The 21,709-nt window shown below is 40.4% G+C and overlaps 3 protein-coding genes across 3 annotated transcripts; all 3 read right to left on the reverse strand.

The window, feature by feature from the left end:
* Positions 1-1,277: 1,277 nt before the first annotated feature.
* LOC118300054 lies at positions 1,278-2,010 on the reverse strand. Its single transcript, XM_047337585.1, is given in 2 exon segments — positions 1,278-1,837; positions 1,944-2,010. Coding segments are annotated over 2 exon segments (627 nt in total).
* Positions 2,011-8,133: 6,123 nt separating this feature from the next.
* Positions 8,134-10,901, reverse strand: LOC118300083. Its single transcript, XM_035624157.2, has 5 exons — positions 10,745-10,901; positions 9,950-10,642; positions 9,755-9,865; positions 9,623-9,666; positions 8,134-9,488 (listed from the first exon to the last, which is right to left on the reverse strand). The coding sequence occupies exons 1-5, from the start codon at positions 10,800-10,802 to the stop codon at positions 9,369-9,371; spliced, it is 1,026 nt and encodes a 341-aa protein (XP_035480050.1). The 5' UTR covers positions 10,803-10,901; the 3' UTR covers positions 8,134-9,368.
* Positions 10,902-14,174: 3,273 nt separating this feature from the next.
* Positions 14,175-15,589, reverse strand: LOC118300055. Its single transcript, XM_047337587.1, has 4 exons — positions 15,521-15,589; positions 14,744-15,411; positions 14,569-14,711; positions 14,175-14,179 (listed from the first exon to the last, which is right to left on the reverse strand). Exons 1-4 carry the CDS (start codon positions 15,587-15,589, stop codon positions 14,175-14,177), a joined length of 885 nt encoding a protein of 294 aa, XP_047193543.1.
* Positions 15,590-21,709: the final 6,120 nt, after the last annotated feature.

Here is a 21,709-nt window from a genome sequence, read left to right on the forward strand (position 1 = left end):
AGAAAGTCAACTAACAGATGGAACCATTTAGCATCAGTCATGAAACTAATTTCAATGATGTCAGCCTGAATCTTTTGTGTGCAAGTGACCAGATATTTGTTTGTTTGTCTTTACCACACAACATCGTTGAGCAGAATCTTCAGCTGGCGGACGAGTGTAGTATAATTGTGTCTCTTACACAGTTCAACATGTGCGATTGCTTCCTGTTCCTTGTTGTAACCACATAGCCAGCAGTAAAAATGAGAAGCAAATCATCAGATGAACAATACTGAGGCATCTTACGGCAGGTACGCACTGCGATCTTGGGTTGTCCCAGAGGAATAATGTCCGACATGAAAGAAAAGCGGCAAAATTTGGTCCCAGCTCAAACCGTCCTGTGACCAAAGGACGCCTGGGAAAAAAATTCTGACAGTGTCACGAATTTAGTCTGACCATCACACAATGTGACAGCTGCTACTAACTATGTTTACTGGCCAACCAGTGAGAATGCAGCATGAAATGATGAATGTGACTCTCCCGCTAAATCCAAATGTGATACATGGATCTAAAATGTTGGTTTCATTCATTACCTTACAACTGTTACTGTGCAGATGGATGACGTACACTGATGCCATTTCTTGAATCTTGCCTTGCGCTGTAGCCAATGGGTCAGTAGGTGTTATCTTCTTACAGTCTACATTCTGATGTCGTTGCAAAGTTTATGATGTTGCACATTGTGGCTTATGAGATAAACTGTTAAGACATCTGAAATCTCTGTCTGCAGACAACCTTTCACTGCTGGTGCTGCCACAGAGCAGAAAGAGAGACTTAAGTTTGACTGTGCATTTAATTGATAAGATCATGTCATGGGTCACTAGGTCACTGGTGGTATACTGAGTCTGTGGAGTTCATGCTGGGAATTATTAAGTGGAGGATTGTGGGAGACACAACATTTGATTAAATGAGCGAAAAAACATTGTACAATTTTTTTTGATCTATACCTGACGACATAAGCATATCTTTTCTCAAGCTGCAGTACAGCGAGCCATGACCTTGTAGTTTTTTTCATTCAAATGTATTAACTATGATATTTTATTGATTAAATAGAGTCTGAAGTCGGATGTTGGTATATGTCATATGTCATTCAAGCTTAAAGAGTATTCCAGCCTGCTGTTATTATAATGACACAAACAAAAACCTCATGTTTACATGATTTGAACAAAAAAGAAAATCCACAGCAGGTCCATTGGGTCCCTTGTACAAGACTCTGGTTGTGAAACATGGACAAAACAATATTTTTACTCAATATTTTTTACGCTGTATCCATGGGTGAAAATGAGTCCTGGGTGAGGCTCTTCAGAGTTCTTGAACCAGTAAACGCTGTGTTCTCCATCGCGGGTCCCGTTTTGAACTGTGCAGCTGAGGGTCGCAGAGACTCCTGGCTGGACGGTCTCAGATGCCAACTGATGGACCCGAGCCTGGATGTTCAACCCTGAACCCTTTACACTGACAGTGACACTCTCCATGAATTCTAATGTAAATGAGTGACGTCTTGAACAGTAATTATTAGCTGAGTCTGAAAGTTGTACATCTGAAATTTTTAGCTGAGTCAAACTGTCATTAGTTTCCAATGTGAAGCGTGGATTGTCCTTAAATTCACCATGAGAAGTGCCTTTAGAAAACTTGTAGGTCGTACAGATGAATTGTGGCTCCTGTCCCAGTGTTTGTTTGAATCAGTAATACATTCTAATATTACTGACATAGAAAAACCCCAAAGTTTAGTTGTCACCAACATTAACTAATATAAATCCACTGTCTTGATGAACAGTTGTGGACAGAATTAAGTTATTCATCTAAGCTTGAGTGAACATGGAGAAAAAGCAAAAGCACAGTTCATTTTACGCAACAGAAATCACAGAAAAAACTAAAACAAGACACAGAAAAACACTAAAACCAGCAAACACACAACTCATCTATTTGCCCCGAGAGCAAACACGTCAGATAGAAAACGAACTTTGGAGACTTCGTCATGTTGAAATTGCAGCGTTGAATGAAAAACAACCCAACACTTTCTCCTCTCTTCAGAGATTAGACTTGTTATGATTGGCCAACAAGGCAACACTGGTCACATGATCACTGCCCCCTGTTGTGTGAACGAATGTTTCTTAATAATATTCACACGGTGAGATATATCTAACGCACTTACAGTAAAGACTCCGAGAGAGATTCTGTAAATTTGCAGCTTTTGAGTTATCTTTTCATTCTGTTTATTCTTGAGCTGCTTTCAGACTGAAGTCCGGACATTTTCCTAAACTTTTCCAGAGGGGCTGCATGTGAGAGCGCAAATGTCACATCTAACTTGGACAAGCTCCTGCTGGACTCTTCAAAGGTGAAAATCCATATGTCTTCCACAGTCTCTAGTGCAGCGGTAGCTTGATTGTGATGTGATATGATAGTGGTCTGTGATTTATTTCTTGAGAGCAGTAGAAATATATTAGGTGTGATGTCTTTAGTGACTTCGAACCCATTGTTAGAATTACATTACCACAACATTTATGGTGTCCTTCCCTGCTCTTTAAGCTTTTCAGACATGACGTGAAGATGAGAAGTGAGGAGATATACATTTGACCGTCCTTTAGCAAAGCATGCAGCGATCTCATCTCGTGTGTGTGTGTGGGCGCTTGCATGTGTGTGAATGTAGGCAAGGCAATTGTGAGCATGAAGAGGGAGATTTGAGTTTCCAACCACTTCAGACAGGAAGACTGTCTTCTACACATGCCTCTTGATTCACAGTTTTCCATATGTCTGAGCTCCACCAGCTCATTCTACTTTTCATCCAATCACAACCCGGCACGCGAGCCAATCACCGACAAACTGTAGAAGTTTGAACATTATAAATTTTAAATTTCAATAAGCTTCATTGGCATGACTTTTACATGTGTTGCCTTTCATAATTTACAATATTAAAGAGAACTGAACAATCAAATTAACATCAACAATATAAAAACATGAAAACAAACTAAAGGAAATATACAGTATAATAATATAATAATCAAGTGTACATTATAGAAAAAATAAGCCAATGAACAAGTATATATTTTACCACTGGGTCTTTTGTTGTGATAGGAGATGACATACTTGGCAGCACACATTGCAACCTTTCACCCAGGATAAAGGGCAAATTTTGCCCTTGGTGTTAGATGTTTCTGTAGTTTTGACTTTGTATTATGAAGTTCAGTTCTGTCTCCCTCATCACATTGACAGCACAGCCTGCTCTGTCATTCTCTATTGCCATTGTCTGTTCATCGTCCACAATTTTCTTAGGTTGGTATAAGTTACTGTGAAGCCTCATCAACTCCAGGTTTTCCCAGGAACTGAACCCGCTAGACCATATGGGACAATTCAATTAGCAAAACATATGGGGGGAATTTCCGGAACCCTGTCTCCAATTAGTTTCTGAGAAGTAATATAATAATCAAGCAAACATCATTGTTAAAAAATGAGCAAATGAACATGTCAGTCAGCTGTCTTTTCAACACCATAATCACTGCATGACCCACCTCCACCTCCTGCACCACCTCAACTACCTCAATATGTCCCTGCTGATATTAAGTGCTGTGTGTGGGCACATTAGTACAGAGAGAGAACGAGACGATTGAGAGTACTGGCTGCATCAAAAGTGAGCTCCTGAAAACATCTAAAACTTGGACCTAACAAGTGGACATTTTGCAAAAGAACCTTCAAATAATTCTTCAGAAAGAACTTTAATCTAATCAGCAAAACAGAAGAATAAAGTATCGTCTTTGGATATATTTTCTAAATCAAAACAACTAGCTAACTGTCAACTAGCTAACTTTCAACTAGCTAACCGTCAACTAGCTAACTGTCAACTGTCTGGCTTGCCGTCAACTGCGAACTAGGCTATCACCTGTCACTGTTACCAACATTTACAAAGAAAAACTGAGCTAAAAACAATAACAGAAAAATGGCATTTAATGAAAACAAGAGAAAAATAAATAAATCTGTGTTTGAAAGCTAGAAAAGCTAACAAAGTGATGAGTTGGCATAGCCCTTTTGGAGTGGCCGTCATGGAAACCGGTCAGAAGGCAGCTAAGCACAGCACAGCTCCCTGAACAGAGAGCATGGAGGTTGAATAACCTGTTAACTGTAAGAGTGCAGCAGTTATGGAGGAACACAAGGAGAAGACAACCCAGAGGTCCTCTTTACAGACTACGGCCACCAAAAATACGGAAGGAAGAAGAACAACCTCATATTCTTCACTGATTCCATCCACACCTGGAGAGATACTCTGTGCAAAAATTATGCATTTGTATCCAGTGAAGGCATAGGCTCAGGAGGGAGGTTAAAGATCTGTAAAGATGAACACCTTGACAAGGATGACCCTCTGCTCACCATCACATACTACACCAAAGGAAAGGTCATGGTCCAGGGGAATGAAGCCAACCTGGAGTCCTTTGAAGGAGCATTTTCCTTGTTAAAAGCTGAGGTGGACACCAAAAAGATAAGTGTCCCCTCTGACAAGATGATGAGAGCCCAAGAGAGAACCCCACCACCTTGTCCATCTCTGCCCCTCCCACACCTGCCAGCTCCACCAACCAGCTGAAGGAGAGTATGGGCCTACTGGAGCTGGACTTTGCTGAATTCAAAGAACTGACCCAGGCCAGACTGTCTGACCCCCAAGACAACACTGTGCAGCAGCTTCAAGAGGAGCTCCAGCAGCTCAAGAGAGACAACCAGGCCTTGGCATCTGACCTCAAAGGAAGTGTAGAGGCACTAAAACAGGAGAACAATGTGCTCTATGCCCAAAGTGAAAGAGGATGCTGAAAATAGAGAAAGGAGATTCACCAGGAAAGTCCAACACCTGATAGACCAACGCTCAGCAGTCCTCATAACATCAATATGGAGATCAAAAGAGGATGTGCCACCTTACCAAACGTCAACCTTGCCCTCTACCCAACCATTGGCACCTGGGACCTCTATGATGGACTCCAATCTTCACAAAGAGAAGGTGAAGTACTTTGCAAAGACCCTCAAAGACTAGGACGCAGTCCAGTAATAATAGCAATAGCAGTAGTCAGTAAAATGGTAATATTAGTGAAAATAGTAGATAATTCCATGAAATTCATATAAAATTATTATTTTGTTTTGTAAAAGTATAGATAGTTGTAGGTATTTTTATATTTGTCCCACTAAACAGGTCAATTTTGATTGTTTTCAAATGTGTTCATATATATAAGCTGTTTGAATATTCAGGGTTTCCACTCCTCAACCTTTGAACTGAAGAGTGGAAACCCTGAATTCCTGAAATCTTTCATAGACGTTGATATTATTGTATTGAAAGAAACATGGTGTCAAAATGATTTGCTCACTCACTGTCCCCCAGGGTATAATGATGTCATTGTGCCATGTATAGAATGAAAAAACATATGCAAGGGCAGAACAATGGGGGGGATCTTGGTGTGGTACAAAGGAGATCTTTGCCTTCAGATCTCACCAGTAAAACAGGGTAAATCATCTATTTGGTTGAGGTTAGATCAAATCCTGACATGGACCCCTCCACTATCAGTGCATTCACTGTCCGACAACAATGCCCCCTTTCAGACCACAACCAAATAAATGTGTTTTTTAAACTCTCAGGTCAAATGAGTGACACAAAAAGGGAACCCAATAAGCTGTATGAATTAAATCGTACTTACAGATGGGCCCCAGACAGTGGGGTCAAATTCATCATTGCGTTGAACTCACCTGATCTGATGAATGACATATCAATATGTGACCAAAACCAATACGTCCCTACCAGAGATGGTGTAGACAAGGTCATTGATGATATCAATATGATATTTCATAAGGAAGCTATTAAAGCTGACCTCATAAAACCAAAACGGAAGGACAAAACGCCAAATGGTTTGATCAAGAATGCAAGACCATCAGAAAAGACCTGAGAAACATAGCAAATTAAAAACAAAACAACCCAGCCTTTCGCATTATATACAATGACATTTAAAAGAAATATAAATATACAATTAGGAATAAAAAACAAAAGTATATGCCCACATGAAACTTGAAGATATTGAGAACGCCATTTATAAAAATCAATTCTGGGATATGTGGAACTAGTTGAACACAAAACAACAGCAAACATTACCCATCCAAAACAGTGACATCTGGAGGGCACATTTTGAAAATCTGTACAAAGACATACCAATAAATCAAATCAATTCAGATCAATGTATTATAAAAGAAAAACTCCAAACATTAGAATAAACAATCAAAAACAACCAAAACCCCCTTGATTTCCCAATTACTTGGGAAGAATTGACCACAGACAAAATGTCTCCAGCTGAGGAAAGCTTATGGTCCAGACAGTATTAAAAATGAAATGCTCAAAAGCAGAACCCCAGAGATGCAGGGTGTAGTGTTGAAGTTGTTCAATATTGTATTACAATCAGGATGTTTTCCTGACATCTGGTGCAAAGGGCTCATTTCCCCCATTCGTAAGAGTGGGGACAAATCAGACCCTAATAACTACAGTGGCATCTGTGTCAGCAGCTGTCTAGGTTAATTATTCTGTAGCATTCTAAATAAAAGAATACTAAACTACCTTGAGGAACACTCCATCTTGAGTAAAAGTCAAATTGGATTCCTCCAAAAACACCGCACCACAGACCATGTATATACCCTTCACTATAGCAAATATATATATAATAATAGCATAAACAACATATGTACAAAAATGAAGAAACTGTCTGCACAGGGTTTCCTAGCTCTAGTGTCAAAGCAGGTCTGTTGGCTGACAGGTAAGGCTGTGCTGTCGTTGACTCTTTAGGAAGTGGTCCTGTAGAGGGAATATAACAAGAATACATCAACATTACTGTAAAAGACTGACAACACTACAGCAACATTATCTGCGTCACCTTTTGTGGGAGCCAAGTATAATTGATTTAGTTATTTGTTGGTGGACCAGCCACTCTTTCATATATATTTGTGTTATGACTTTGTTTAGATGAATATTGAAGATCATAACAGTGTTCTGGTCCGTGGCAGACAACCCCCATGTCCTGGACTTCTTCATGTACAACTTGCTGTACCTGGTATAAGAGAAAGGAGGTCAACTTAGTGACATGTTCATATTACCTTACATTGAACAGTACTTTTCATTTGATTTCCTGCCCGTCGTCCGGACCGTAGTCTGGGAGCAGGGAGACAGTTTCTCTAGGGCCGAAGCTCTGCATTGCTCCGGGACCTGACCCTCGGGTCCTGCCCTCATGCCCGGCAGCATTATGAAAACACACGGAGAGTTTGACATTACTCACAACTACAGTGAAGACACCCAGCGAACACACAGGCAGCGTAGAAGAGCCACGCGATGATTACTCTGTTCACTCCAACTCGTAGTATCCAACCTCTTTTTGTCCGTAGCCATCTCTACTGCTCTGTCTGTTGCGACCGGAAGCTGTTGTAAGCACTTTCTCTGCCGTTCTGCAACTCTTTTCTTCTTCGGTTCAGTGCAGCAATTCATCTGCTAACTGTAGCTCTGTAGCCTCCGCTCCGGTTGTTTGCCGATGCCGTGCAGGAGACTGGTCACGCACCCGACTGTGTGGTGAACAAGCGGAGTGCGCGCAGACAGGAGAAAGCCGGTTTGTCCAATCACTTTCTTCGGACTGAACTTTCCGATAAATCATGTTTTTTTACAGTCCTGCCACGGCCACAGATGAGGGATTGTTTTCGTTTCAGTGTCGGATCATTCAATGTATTCATCACTATCGGTTTGTTACGAGAGTTTCAAGTAATATGACAGAAAGTGCTTCTCACAAAAAACACCTACCCCACCTTGAAGATAAAATTTTATAATTTCCAAAATCCAATTAAAAATCTGGCTTAAAATATTTCATAGTGTCATCCAGCCCATTGTGCTATACGGCAGTGAAGTATGGGGTCCACTCAGTCATCAGACGTTTACATGCAGAATTTTGCAGATACATTTTACATGTACACAGAAACACACCAACAAACGCATGTAGGGCAGAATTAGGCAAAATATCATGGCAACCAAAAGAAACCAGGACAAGTGGGCACTGTTCGACAGGTGAGGTTGAAACAGAGACGCACTTTCTCCTACATTGTAAAACATTCAATGAAACAACGAACATTTATTTTAACAAGTTCAACTCTATGATGTCAGCCTCCAAGAGCTAAATGATGTCTCAAAATTGAAATTAAAAGGAGACAGAGCATATGTTGCTGCACAATATGCATCAACATGCCACAACCTGAGGGACAGTGAATGACCGACACACAAACACGCACACACACACACACACACACACACACACATACACACACACACACACACACACCCACACACATACACACTGTATATATAATAGATATAAATCAATCTTAATGTTGTATTAATATTCGTTTTACTGTTTGTTGTGTTCTGTCAAAATGTTCGGATAAATTGTATTTTGATGCTTTGGCAACATTGTTGTTTAAACTTTCATGCCAATCAAGCCCTATGAATTGAATTGAAAAAAAATGAATAATTGAGAGAGAGAGAGAGAGAGAGAGAGAGAGAGAGGGAGAGGAACAAACCTTACATGTGCAGAAAGTCAAATAACAGATGCAACCATTTAGCATCAGTCAACACACAGACATGTAACTAATACTAATGACGTCTGCCTCACTTGGTGATTCTTATGTGTGCAAGTGACCAGATATTTGTTTGTTTGTCTTTACCACGGAATAGCATTGAGCAGAATCGGCAGCTGGGGAACGAGTTTAGTCTCATGTTTTTCCCCTGGCTCTCAGCCTTGTGTCTCTGACTCTTGACTTGCGATGTAGCCAATGGGTCAGTAAGTGTTATCGTCTTACTGTCTTCATTCTGATGTCGTACCAAAGTTCATGATGTTGCACAGTGTGGCTTATGAGTTAAACTTTTAAGACAGCTAAAATCTCGACTTCTGCAGAAAGTATTTCACTGCAGCAGCAGAGAGAGAGACTTTAGTTTCTGTGAATTTTTTTCTTTCTGTGTTTTTAATTGATAAGATCACCTTATGGGGGTCACCGGTGGCATACTGAGTCTGGGGAGTTCAGGCTACCAATTAATAAGTGGGGGATTGTGGGAAACACAACATATGATTTAATGAGCAAAATAAACCTTTTACAATCATTTAGATCTATGCTTGAGGGGATAAGCATCTGTTTTTTAAAGCTGCAGGACAACGAGCCAAGACTTTACTCTGTACTTTTCATAATTAAATGTATATATTTTTATATTTTATTGTTACACATACAGTATGTTACACCTCTAAAGAAAGACTGAGAAATCCCAAATTACCAACAAAGACAGCACAAACGAAACAGTTCTACTGTCTAACACTGGAGTAGACACATTCATCCATTGCATTATCTCTCTGTCGTCTTGATCTGTTGGGCAGGTTAACACTAAAAGCAGCATAATGGAGGTCATCTGCATCTCGGTAAACCTGCAAGCAACATACACATCAGAACATCATAATGGTTACTGACATAAAAAAAATGAGATTATTTATTTGATTTTTTCTATTCAATGCTTACTGAATGTAAATGTAATAGTTAACCTTAAAGAAATTATCGTTACCTCTGTATTTGTTGTGGAGGGAGGTGATATCACTGCACAAGACTCTGGTTGTGAGACATCGACAAAAGAATATTTTTACTCAAAGGCCAAATTCAGTGAACACAAGGTGCCTGATATAAAATGGCTGGTTACCTGAACATCTGCAGCAGCTTCTCTTGTGAAGTAAGAAAGCCAGCGAAACACTCAGGATGGTGGTGAATATCAAAGCTCCACTGATGAAATACATGGAGACCCTGTGACAGTCTGCAACAGGAAAAAGTGTGTCTCTTTCTTCCGTCTTTGTTCAGGAAGTAACTGTCACTATTCATCAAATGAGACATGACTCACCGTCAAAGTCCAGCTTGGTTCCGTTTCCAAACAGGACGTGTCCACATGAGGCGACGGCACAGTAATAGGTCCCAGCATGAGAGAGGTCCAGGCTCTTCATTGACAAGTTGTAGGTGCAGCTGTGTGTTTGTGTGTTGGGTTTCCTCTCACAATGATCATGCCTGTCTCTATGGGTGTAAATTAATCCTGGGTGAGGCTCTTCAGAGTCCTTGAACCAGTAAACGCTGTGGTCTCCGTCACAGGTCCCATTTTGAACTGTGCAGCTGAGGGTCACAGAGCCTCCTGGCTGGACGATCTCAGATGCCGACTGATGGACCCGAGCCTGGATGTTCCACCCTGAACCCTTTACACTGACAGTGACACCCTCCATGAATTCTAATATAAATGAGTTACCTCTTGCACAGTAGTAAGTAGCTGAGTCTGAAAGTTGTACATGTGAAATTTTTAGGTGAAAAGTTTCCTGTGTGAGACGTTGATTGTCCTTAAATTCACCATGAAAAGTGCTTCCATTAGAAAACTTGTAGTATGTGGAGATAAGTTGTGGTTTCTGTCCCAGTGTTTGCTTGAACCAGTAATACTTTGTATCATCACTGACATAGAGACACTGCAAAGTGAAGCTTTCACCAACATCAACTAATATAAATCCCCTGTCTCGATGACCAGTTGAGGACAGAATGAAGTTATTCATCTGAGCTGGAGTGAAAAAGGAGAAATAGCACAATTCATTTTGCGCAACAGAAATTATCGTAATCTGAGAACAAAAAAAACACTAAAACCAGCAAACACACAACTTACCCATTTTCCCCAAGAGCAAACACGTCAGATAGAAAACTAATTTGGGAGACGTCGTCATGTTGAAATTGAAGCGTGGAATGAAAAACAACCAGACACTTTCTCCTCTCTTCAGAGTTTCTGCTTGTTTTGATTGGCCAACAAGGAAACTATGATCACATGATCACTGCCCCCTGTGGTGGGAACGTATGCTCCTTAGTAAGATTCACATGGTGAGAGATATCTGAAGAACTTACAGTAAAGACTCAAGAACAAGAGAGATTCTGTAAATTAGCAGCTTTTCGGTTATCTCTTCATTCTGTTAATTCTTGAGTTGCTTTCAGGCTGAAGTCTGGACATTTTCCTAAGCTTTTCCAGAGGGGCTGCATATGAGAGCGCAAATGTCACATCTGACGTGGACAAGCTCCTGCTACTCTCTTCATATGTGAAAATCCATATGTCTACGACAATCTCTAGTGCAGCAGTCGCTTGATTGTGATGCGGTATGATAGTGATCTGTGATTTATAACTTGAGAGCGGAAAAAATGTATTAGCTGTGATGTATTTGTGACTTCAAACTCATTGTAAGAATTATATTACCACAACATTAATGGTGTCCTTCCCTGCTCTTTAAGCTTGCAGACATGACGTGTAAATGAGACACATTTATAGTTACACTGTCAAAATCTAAATTATTTAATTTACATTACTGTAAATGCACATACACAACACTGCATTTGCTAGAAACCTATACATGATAGAACGATAAATAAAAAACTGTCCAAATGTATTTCCATGCCTTTTGTTAGTTGTACAACGTCTGTAAACCTGGAAATGTACATGTACTGGTTTCACTGAAAAGAAAAGAATGATTGATTATTTTAACCAAACAAAGTAAAGGAACAGAAATATATAGTTGCTTTGGCAAAAAAGAAAAGAAAAAATGAAGTAACACTGTGTCCTTCTTGAAACCACACCGACACAAAAACAAAAAAGAGCAGAGGTGATACGCAGCAATCTAATCTTGTGTGTGCGTGCATGTGTGAGAATGTAGGCCAGAAAGTTGTGAGACTGAAGAGGGAGATTTAAGTTTCCAACCACTGATGAAGCCTAGCGAAGGTTCCGAAAGGAAGACTGTTTTCTGCACATGCCTCCTGATTCACAGTTCTACTTATATCTGAGCTCCACCAGCTCTCAACCCAGCATTTGAACCAATCACTGACAAGCTGTACAAGTTTTGAAAATTTTCAATTTCAATGAGCTTTACTGGCATGGCATTTACATGTGTTGCCATATATGATTTACAATATTAAAAAGAGAATTGAACAATAACATTAACAATATAAAAGCTAAGAACAAAACTAAAGGACATATACAGTATAATAATATAATAATCAAGCAAACATTATAGAAAAATGTGTGCAAATGAACAAGCATAAATTACCATATATTTTACTTATTTCCCCCTGTGTCTGTTGCTGTGCAGGAGTGGACATACAAAGGTCCGTTTCTCCCTTGGTGTTGGAAGATGTTTCTGTAGTTTTGACTTTGTGTTATGAAGTTAGGTTCTGTCTCACTAGTTACATTGACAACACAGCCTGCTCTGTCATTCTCTATTGCAAGACCATTTTGTGTACATCATCAACAACCTTCTTAGGTTGGTATAAGTAACGATGAAGACTCATCAACACTAGCTTTCCCATACCGGGAAGTGAAACCGGGCTACCTGGATGAAAACCAGGGATCCTAACCACTAGACCATATGAGACTATGTAGCATGAAATGTGAATCAGTGGACTTCTGATTCAAATTGGTTTTGTAGATATGATATATCACACTAACATCACATAAAAATATAAACAGATTAACAAATGGAAACGTTGAATGTCCCTGGACGGGCCGGCTCTGCTTGTGTCCGTCATTCTCTATTGCCAGATTGTGCTCACTCAGTCTGTACATGGTCAATGTCCTTCTTTTTATGTGGCTATGAGTGACTGTCGGTGTAGGGCCAAATGTTTTTTTGTAATTTGTGTTGTGAGTGTGTTTTGTCATTCCATTAAGTGATGTACTTTTCTATTTCTTTATTTGTAATTTGGTTGATTCTAATTTTATGGGTGACAGTGTAAAGGCCCTGAGGGTTGCTGGGGTTTGTGATGTCAGAGGGTGAAATGTGAGCTAGCATCAGGACCAGTTGGAGTTGACCCACCTCCACCCCTGCAACACCTGATCTCTGATGCTTTGTCATGTCCCATCAGACCGTCCAAACAGAACCCCACCATGAGACGTCCCCACTTTGTGCTCCATTCAACACCACCACCACCACCACCACCAGTGTCTTGGCTCCAAAGGACAGCTTCCATGGTGTTCTACTGCCTGTTAGGGTCTAAACAGCAAAGTATTTTGCTACATTTCACAATAAATACAATTTTATTATAATTTACTTGTTGTCTTTCATTTCTCAATAGGCATCTGCTGATTTTTGGTGCTACTAACATTAAAATCCCAATGTTGGATGTGTGTGGGCACATAAGTTTAGAAAGAGAGAGAGAGGGCGAGCAACAAACCTTACATGTGCAGAAAGTCAACTAACAGATGGAACCATTTAGCATCAGTCATGTAACTAATTTCAATGACGTCAGCCTGAATCTTTTGTGTGCAAGTGACCAGATATTTGTTTGTTTGTCTTTACCACACAACAGCGTTGAGCAGAATCTTCAGCTGGCAGAGGAGTGTAGTATAATTGTGTCTCTCACACAGCTCGACATGTGCGATTGCTTCGTGTTCCTTGTTGTAACCACATAGCCGGCAGTAAAAATGAGAAGCAAATCATCAGATGAACAATACTGAGGCATCTTACGGCAGGTATGCACTGCGATCTTGGGTTGTCCCAGAGGAACAATGTCCGACATGAAAGAAAAGCGGCAAAATTTGGTCCCAGCTCAAACCGTCCTGTGACCAAAGGACGCCTAGGAAAAAAATTCTGACAGTGTCACGAATTTAGTCTGACCATCACACAATGTGACAGCTGCTACTAACTATGTTTACTGGCCAACCAGTGAGAATGCATTATGAAATGATGAATGTGACACTGCAGCTAAATCCAAATGTGATACATGGATCTAAAATGTTGGTTTTATTCATTACATTACAACTGTTACTGTGCAGACGGATGACGCACACCGATGCCATTTCTTGAATCTTGCCTTGCGCTGTAGCCAATGGGTCAGTAGGTGTTATCTTCTTACAGTCTACATTCTGATGTCGTTGCAAAGTTTATGATGTTGCACATTGTGGCTTATGAGATAAACTGTTAAGACATCTGAAATCTGTGTCTGCAGACAACCTTTCACTGCTGGTGATGCCACAGAGCAGAAAGAGAGACTTAAGTTTGACTGTGCGTTTAATTGATACGATCATGTCATGGGTCACTGGTGGTATACTGAGTCTGTGGAGTTCAGGCTGGGAATCATTAAGTGGAGTATTGTGGGAAACACAACATTTGATTAAATGAGCAAAAAAACATTGTACAATTTTTTTGATGTATTTAATATGATATTTTATTGATTAAATAGAGTCTGGAGTCGGATGTTGCTGTTGAGAAAAATTGTGGTATATGTCATATGTCATTCAAGCTTAAAGAGTATTCCAGCCTGCTGTTATTATAATGACCCAAACAAAAACCTCATGTTTACATGATTTGAAAAAAAAAAGAAAAGACGAGAATCCACAGCAGGTCCATTGAGTCCCTTGTACAAGACTCTGGTTGTGAAACATGGACAAAACAATATTTTTACTCAAAGGCCAAATTCAATGAACACAAGCTGCCTGATATAAAAATGACTGGTTACCTGAACATCTGCAGCAGTTTCTCTTGTAAAGTAAGAAAGCCAGCAAGACACTCAGGATGGTGGTGAATATCAAAGCTCTCCTCATGAAATACACAGAGACTGTGTGACAGTCCACCTTGTCTGCAACAGGAGAAATTGTGTCTCTTTTCTCTGTGTTTGTTCAGGAAGTACAAACCTCATGACGTGTCCACATGAGGCGACGGCACAGTAGTAGGTCCCAGCATGAGAGAAGTTCAGGCTCTTCATGGACAAGTTGTAGGTGCAGCTGTGTGTTTGTGTGTTGGGTTTCCTCTCACATTGATCATTCCTGTATCCATGGTTGTAAATGAGTCCTGGGTGAGGCTCTTCAGAGTTCTTGAACCAGTAAACGTTGTGTTCCCCGTTACAGGTCCCATTTTGAACTGTGGAGCTGAGGATCACAGAGCCTCCTGGCTGGACGGTCTCAGATGCCAACTGATGGACCCGAGCCTGGATGTTCAACCCTGAACCCTTTACACTGACAGTGACACCCTCCATGAATTCTAATGTAAATGAGTGACGTCTTGAACAGTAATTAGTAGCTGAGTCTGAAAGTTGTACATCTGAAATTTTTAGCTGAGTCAAACTGTCATTAGTTTCCAATGTGAAGCGTGGATTGTCCTTAAATTCACCATGAGAAGTGCCTTTAGAAAACTTGTAGGTCGTTGGGATGAGTTGTGGCTCCTGTCCCAGTGTTTGCTTGTACCAGTAATACATTCTAGTATTACTGACATAGAAACACTCCAGAGTGAAGTTGTCACCAACATTAACTAATATAAATCCACTGTCTTTATGAACAGTTGTGGACAGAATTAAGTTATTCATCTAAGCTTGAGTGAACATGGAGAAAAAGCAAAAGCACAGTTCATTTTACGCAACAGAAATCAAAGAAAAAACTAAAAAATGACACAGAAAAACACTAAAGCCAGCAAACACACAACTCATCCATTTGCCCCAAGAGCAAACACGTCAGATAGAAAACGAACTTTGGAGACTTCGTCATGTTGAAATTGCAGCGTTGAATGAAAAAGAACCCAACACTTTCTCCTCTCTTCACAGATTAGACTTGTGTTGATTGGCCAATAAGGCAAACTGGTCACATGATCACTGCCCCCTATGGTTTGATCGCATGTTCCTTAAAAAGATTCACATGATGAGAGATATCTGAAGCCATTACAGTAAAGACTACACACACTGAAATATGAAAGACCTTTACATGTTCAGCAGAGAGGAGTAGAGATCAACAATTGCTGGACATTTATTCGGTCACTACAATGTGTAGGCGGACAGCTTGCCAAACCAGTAAGTCTTGAGTTCTTTGTCTAATGATGTGACATATATAAACAAGAGCGATTCTGTAAATTAGCAGCTTTTTATTACATTCATTTCCTCATTCTGTTTATTGTTGAACTCTTTTCAGACATGCACTTAAGTCTGGACATTTTCCTGAACTTAACCGGAGTGGCTTTATGTGAGAACGCAAATGTCCGCAAATGTTGCTCAGGACATTCCTGAACCTTTCCTGCCAGTTCCCCAGAAAAATTTCTGGAAAATGTAGGACCAGCAGGAAAACCTTCACGGCGAGCGAGTGGACACTCTAACCAGGCGTCACCCCTCGTCTGACTTTTCCGGTAATGTCCCTGCCATCGTAAACGCACCTGACTCAGACAATCTCCTGCTGCGCTCTTCATATGTGAAGGGTGAGAGTTCATGTCTGAAAACAGCTTCAGAGATTTTTTTAATGCTGGAGTGTGTCAGCCATTTATTTTGACCAAGATAACAATGCACCAACAAGGACCTGATCCCTCACTTGCTTCCCACAGGAAAACATTTCCATGTGTGTTCACTGGAGCGTCATGCACACGTTAACCTTAGTCTAATGCCTGCTAGCTTCTGATTGGTTAGTTCAGACATGTGACCAGGTGTAACCAGGAAGAAGGTTGTTGTTGTGGGACTGCTGCATAGATCCATCCTGCTGTTTATTCGTACATACTGTAGAGTGATCCAACTACCACACATCAAACCCTCACGTTACAATGTCTTTAGTGACTTCAAACCCATTGAAAGATTTATTTTACCAAAACATTAATGGTGTCCTTCCCTGCTCTCTAAGCTTTCAGACATGACTTGTAAATGACACACATTTATAGTTATACTGGTTCCTCAGTGTCAAAAAATTAAAAAAATTAAAAAGAAGAAACAATGCGGCGACGTCCTTCTTGGAACCACACCGACACAAAACCAAAAGAGAAGAGAGGTGATATACATTCGACAGACCTTTAGCAAAGCATGCAGCGATCTCATCTCGTGTGTGTGCGTAGGAATGTTGGCAAGACAGTTGCGAGCATGAAGAGGGAGATTTAAGTTCCTAACCACTATTGAAACCTAGCGAAGGTTCAGACATAACACTGTCTTCTGCAAATGCCTTCTGATTCACAGCTCCATCAGCTCATTCTCCTTTTCATCCAATCACAACCTGACATTGACAAGCTGTACAAGCCTTATCAATGCTACACTTTCCCATAGCGGGACATGAACCCGGGTCACCTGGGTGAAAACCAGGAATCCTAACCGCTACACCACATGGGACGGTGTAGAAAACATTCGATTTTGTAATGTCACAAGAGGTTTGGTGGTGGAATGCCGCTTACATTCCCTCCTGCTGGCTAAAAACATACAGACCAAAATGGCTGACCTAAGAAAGACTACAACTCCCATGTGCTGCGGGCTGGAGGGAAAGAGCCAGCTGCAGCTCATGATGCTGATCGAGAGAGCATGGAGGAGAGAAAGAGCAGATGAAGAAAGACTCCAAGATTGTTGGGTGAAAAGTTTTGTGGAAAAGACTTTAATTTTGTAAAATGTGAGTTAACCTTTTGAGTTAGAGAGTAAAAGAAGACTTTATTTTGTTGAAGAAAACCTGAGTCAACCTTTTTTATTGCTTCACCACACTACCAGGTAGACATAAGCCTATAGTAACATCACAATCCATCCATCGCGGGGGGGGGCTGGAGCCAATCCCAGCTAACATTGGGCAAGAGGCAGGGTACACCCTGGACAGGTCGCCAGCCTATCGCAGGTCCACATACAGAGACAAACAACCATTCACTCTCACATTCACACCTATAGTCAATTTAGAGTCTCCAATTAACCTAACCCCATTCTGCATGTCTTTGGACTGTGGGAAGAAGCCTGAGAACCTGGAGAGAACACACGCATACACAGGGAGAGCCTGCAAACTCGACACAGCAAAGCCCTGGTTGGTTTGAACTGGGATTCGAACCTTCTTGCTGTGAGGCGAAAGGGCTAACCACTACACCACCGTGCAGCCTGACGTAACAATATCTTATATAAATAGATCTATTAATAAATAAGCAAATGGAAAAGTGGCACGTCTTTGGGCGACCAGCTCTGCTTGTGTCTGTCATTCAGCTGTCTTTTCAACACCACGATCGCTGCATGATCCACCTCAAATAACAGATGCAATCATTTAGCATCAGTCAACACACAGTCATGTTACTAATTCATTGTGACCATCACACAATGTGACAGCTGCTACGATCTCCGTCTACTGACCTACCAGTGAGAAGGCAACATGAAATAATGAATGTCACACTGCCGCTAAACCAAAATGTGGTAGATGGAGCTACAATGTTGGTTTCATTCATTGCAACTATTTCTGTTGTTGTAGACGTGTGTATTTGTGTGTTGGGTTTCCTCTCACACTGATCATCCCTGTCTCCATGGGTGTAAATGAGTCCTGGGTGAGGCTCTTCAGATTTCTTGAACCAGAAAACGCTGTTCCTTAATGAGATTCACATGGTGAGAGATATCCGAATCACTTACAGTAAAGACTCAAGAACAAGAGAGATTCAGTTTTTGTTTTTATTTACAATATTAAAGATAATTGAACAATCAAATTAACAAAGAAAATATAAAAACAAAAACTAAACTAAAGGAAATATACAGTATAATAAAATAATAAAGAGAACATTATAGCAAAAAAGAGCAAATGAACAATAATAAATTAGCATATACGTAAATTTTACTTTTTTTTGGAATAGACATACTTGGCAGGACACACTCCTTTTCACCCTGGATGAAAGGCAAATTTCTCCTTTGGTTTTAGAAGTTGTTTTTGTAGTTTTTACTTTGTGTTATGAAGTCCAGTTCTGTCTCACTCATCACATTGACAGCACAGTCAGCTCTGCAATTCTGTATTCAAAGACCATTGTCTGTATATCATCAACAACCTTCTTAGGTTGGTATAAGTAACTGTGAAGCCTCATCAACGACACACTTTTCCATACCGGGAGTTGCCACCTTCGTGAAAACCAGGAATCCTAACTGCTAAATCATATAGGACAACATGATACATGTCTTATTTTCTGGAACCAAGACTCCAGACTTGTTTTGTAAAAGTAATATAATAATCAAAAAAACATTATTAAAAATGTCCCATCAGACAGTCCACACTGAAGCCCGGCATGAGACGTCACACCTTTGTGCTCCATTCATCACCACCACCAGTGTCTTGGACATCTCCATATCTGAAGCACCTAAATCATAGGACAGCTTCCATGGAGTTCTACTTCCTGTTAGGATCTTAGCAGCTATTTTCCTACTGTCATAATAAATCTAAACATATTATCATTTACTTCGTCTCTTTCATTACTCATTCTCAGTAGGAGAGAGAGAGAGAGAGAAAGAGATTGTCCTCCCTCAGATTTAGCATCAGTCATGAACTAATATTAATGACGTCTGCCTCACTTGGTGATTCTGGTTTGTGCAAGTGACCAGATATGTGTTTGTTTGTCTTTACCACGGAATAGCGTTGACCAGAATCGGCAGCTGGCGGATGAGTGTAGTCTCATGTTTTTCCCCTGGCTTGTCAGCCTTGTGTCTCTGAATCTTGACTTGCGATGTAACCTATGGGTCAGTAGGTGTTATCCTCTTACAGTCTTCATTCTGATGCCGTACCAAAGTTTATGATGTTGCACAGTGTGGCTTATGAGTTAAACTTTTAAGACGAACTAAAATCTCACCGTCTGCAGAAAGTATTTCACTGCTGCAGCAGAGAGAAAGACTTTAGTTTCAGTGTGTTTTTAATTGATAAGATCACCTCATGGGTCACTGGGTCACCGGTGGCATACTGAGTCTGCGGAGTTCAGGCTACCAATTAATAAGTGGGGGATTGTGGGAAACACAACATATGATTTAATGAGCAAAATTAACCTTTTACAATTATGTCGATCTATGCTTGAGGGGATAAGCATCTGTTTTCTCAAGCTGAAGGACAACGAGCCAAGAAATGACTCTGTACTTTTCATAATTAAATGTATTTAATTTGATATTTTATTGTTACACATACAGTATGTTACACCTCTAAAGAAAGACTGAGAAATCCCTCATTACTAACAAAGACAGCCAAACGAAACAGTTCTACTGTCTAACACTTGGGTACACACATTCATCCATTGCATTGTCCCTCTGTCGTCTTGATCTGTTGGGCAGGTTAACACTTAAAGCAGCATAATGGAGGTCATCTGCATCTCGGTAAACCTGCAAACAACATACACATCAGTACATCATGATGGTTACTGACATAAAAAAAATGCCCAAAAGACGATTATTTATTAAATTTTTCTATTCAAAGCTTACTGAATGTTAATGTTATAGTTAACCTTAAAGAAATTATATTTACCTCTGTATTTGTTGTGGAGGGAGGTGATATCACTGCACAAGACTTTGGTTGTGCGACATCGACAACACAATATTTTTACTCAAAGGCCAAATTCAGTAAACACAAGCTGACACAACTGTGAATATCAATGACAAATTTGAATGACAGAAACGAGTACTGGGTTACTGGTTGGTGGATTTGATAAGTAATGGGTTAATATTTTATATGTTCCATTTTGTCAAGTTTTAATCCCTATTTTACCTTTGAGTAATGTAATGAGACATGAAATTAGGCAATTTATGTTAATTGAATCGCCGTTAACGTGAAATGGTCTGGGCATCTGAGTTAAGTTGTGTAGCTGGTGTGTTATGAAGACACTGCAGAGATTTCCTGTTTGCACATACAAAGACAGCCGAGGGTCTTTTGACTGCCGACCACACGGAGGCTAAATAAAGATCCTCGCCTCTCAGGGGTTTGCGGTGTACAACCAGCACAATTACGGTAAACAACTTGCGAAGACGAAACAGGCACTGACACGCCAACTCCTTCTCAGACAGAACTGTTTGCGCTGCATTCAATACGTATATTTTTTTGTTTCAAAATCAAGTGGTGCTCATGCAGACAGATGTGACAGCCGGGTACCCACTTTGTGTTATAAGGCGTGTCTTACCCTACAAGAGCCAAAGCGATCAGTTCTATGTGGTTGTGAAGGAACTTGGCTTAGCTGTGGCTGAATTGCTGTTTAATTTAGTTTTGAATGGAAAAGCTTTACATTCAGTATATAAGGAGGTGAAGCGCTTCTGCCTTGCACTGGAGTACCGTCTCTCTGTCCTTTTGATCTGCTGAACCTGTGCTCCATTAGAGCAGCAAATGGAGGTGGTCTGCATCATGGGGGAGTCAATTACCATATTAGGATTTGTGTCTTAACTGATCAAATTTAGCTGCTGATCCGGAGGAAGGGGTGGATCAAGGATTTTTTTAAATTTGACATTGCATTTAATATATATTATTATTTATTTATTTTTTACATTTTCACCAATTTCACATACATGGATGTTGATGAAACAACAACAGGTATATTTAGGAGACTGACATGCATGATTGTGTGCAATTTGGTGTGGCTTTTGTTGGGCCTTGGTGGAGAGAGAATGCTAGTGAGTGCCATTCTATGTAATGCCTGTATAGTGTTATGCACTATACAGGCATAACTTCCTGTGTTAAGATTATTACATCAATGGTGTACCGTTGTAAGACAGCAACAACTAAAGTCAGTTTCAATGATCACAGCTCTATCTAGTACATATTGCACTACACTGAAATATTGACCAAGCAAATCTATAACTGTATTCATCCCCTTTGCTCTGGCAGCCATGGATCTGGCTTGAGACTCTACTTGTGACAAAAAGCAACAACAAAAGCCTTGTTCAAGATGCAAAAAGTTGG

Source organism: Scophthalmus maximus, chromosome 2, assembly GCF_022379125.1.
Source record: "Scophthalmus maximus strain ysfricsl-2021 chromosome 2, ASM2237912v1, whole genome shotgun sequence".
NCBI lineage: Eukaryota > Metazoa > Chordata > Actinopteri > Pleuronectiformes > Scophthalmidae > Scophthalmus > Scophthalmus maximus.

Excerpts from the sequence above, each read along its gene's own strand:
- LOC118300083 (XM_035624157.2), bottom strand. The coding sequence starts at position 10,802 with ATGACGACGTCTCCCAAATTAGTTTTCTATCTGACGTGTTTGCTCTTG. Across the intron at positions 9,866-9,949 it reads AACCAAGCTGGACTTTGACG|ACTGTCACAGGGTCTCCATG; the intron begins GTGAGTCATGTC and ends TTCCTGTTGCAG. Across the intron at positions 9,489-9,622 it reads CCTCCACAACAAATACAGAG|GTTTACCGAGATGCAGATGA; the intron begins GTAACGATAATT and ends TGTTGCTTGCAG.
- LOC118300055 (XM_047337587.1), bottom strand. The coding sequence starts at position 15,589 with ATGACGAAGTCTCCAAAGTTCGTTTTCTATCTGACGTGTTTGCTCTTG. Across the intron at positions 15,412-15,520 it reads GGCAAATGGATGAGTTGTGT|ATGAATAACTTAATTCTGTC; the intron begins GTTTGCTGGCTT and ends ACTCAAGCTTAG. Across the intron at positions 14,712-14,743 it reads TCATGTGGACACGTCATGAG|AGACACAATTTCTCCTGTTG; the intron begins GTTTGTACTTCC and ends CACAGAGAAAAG.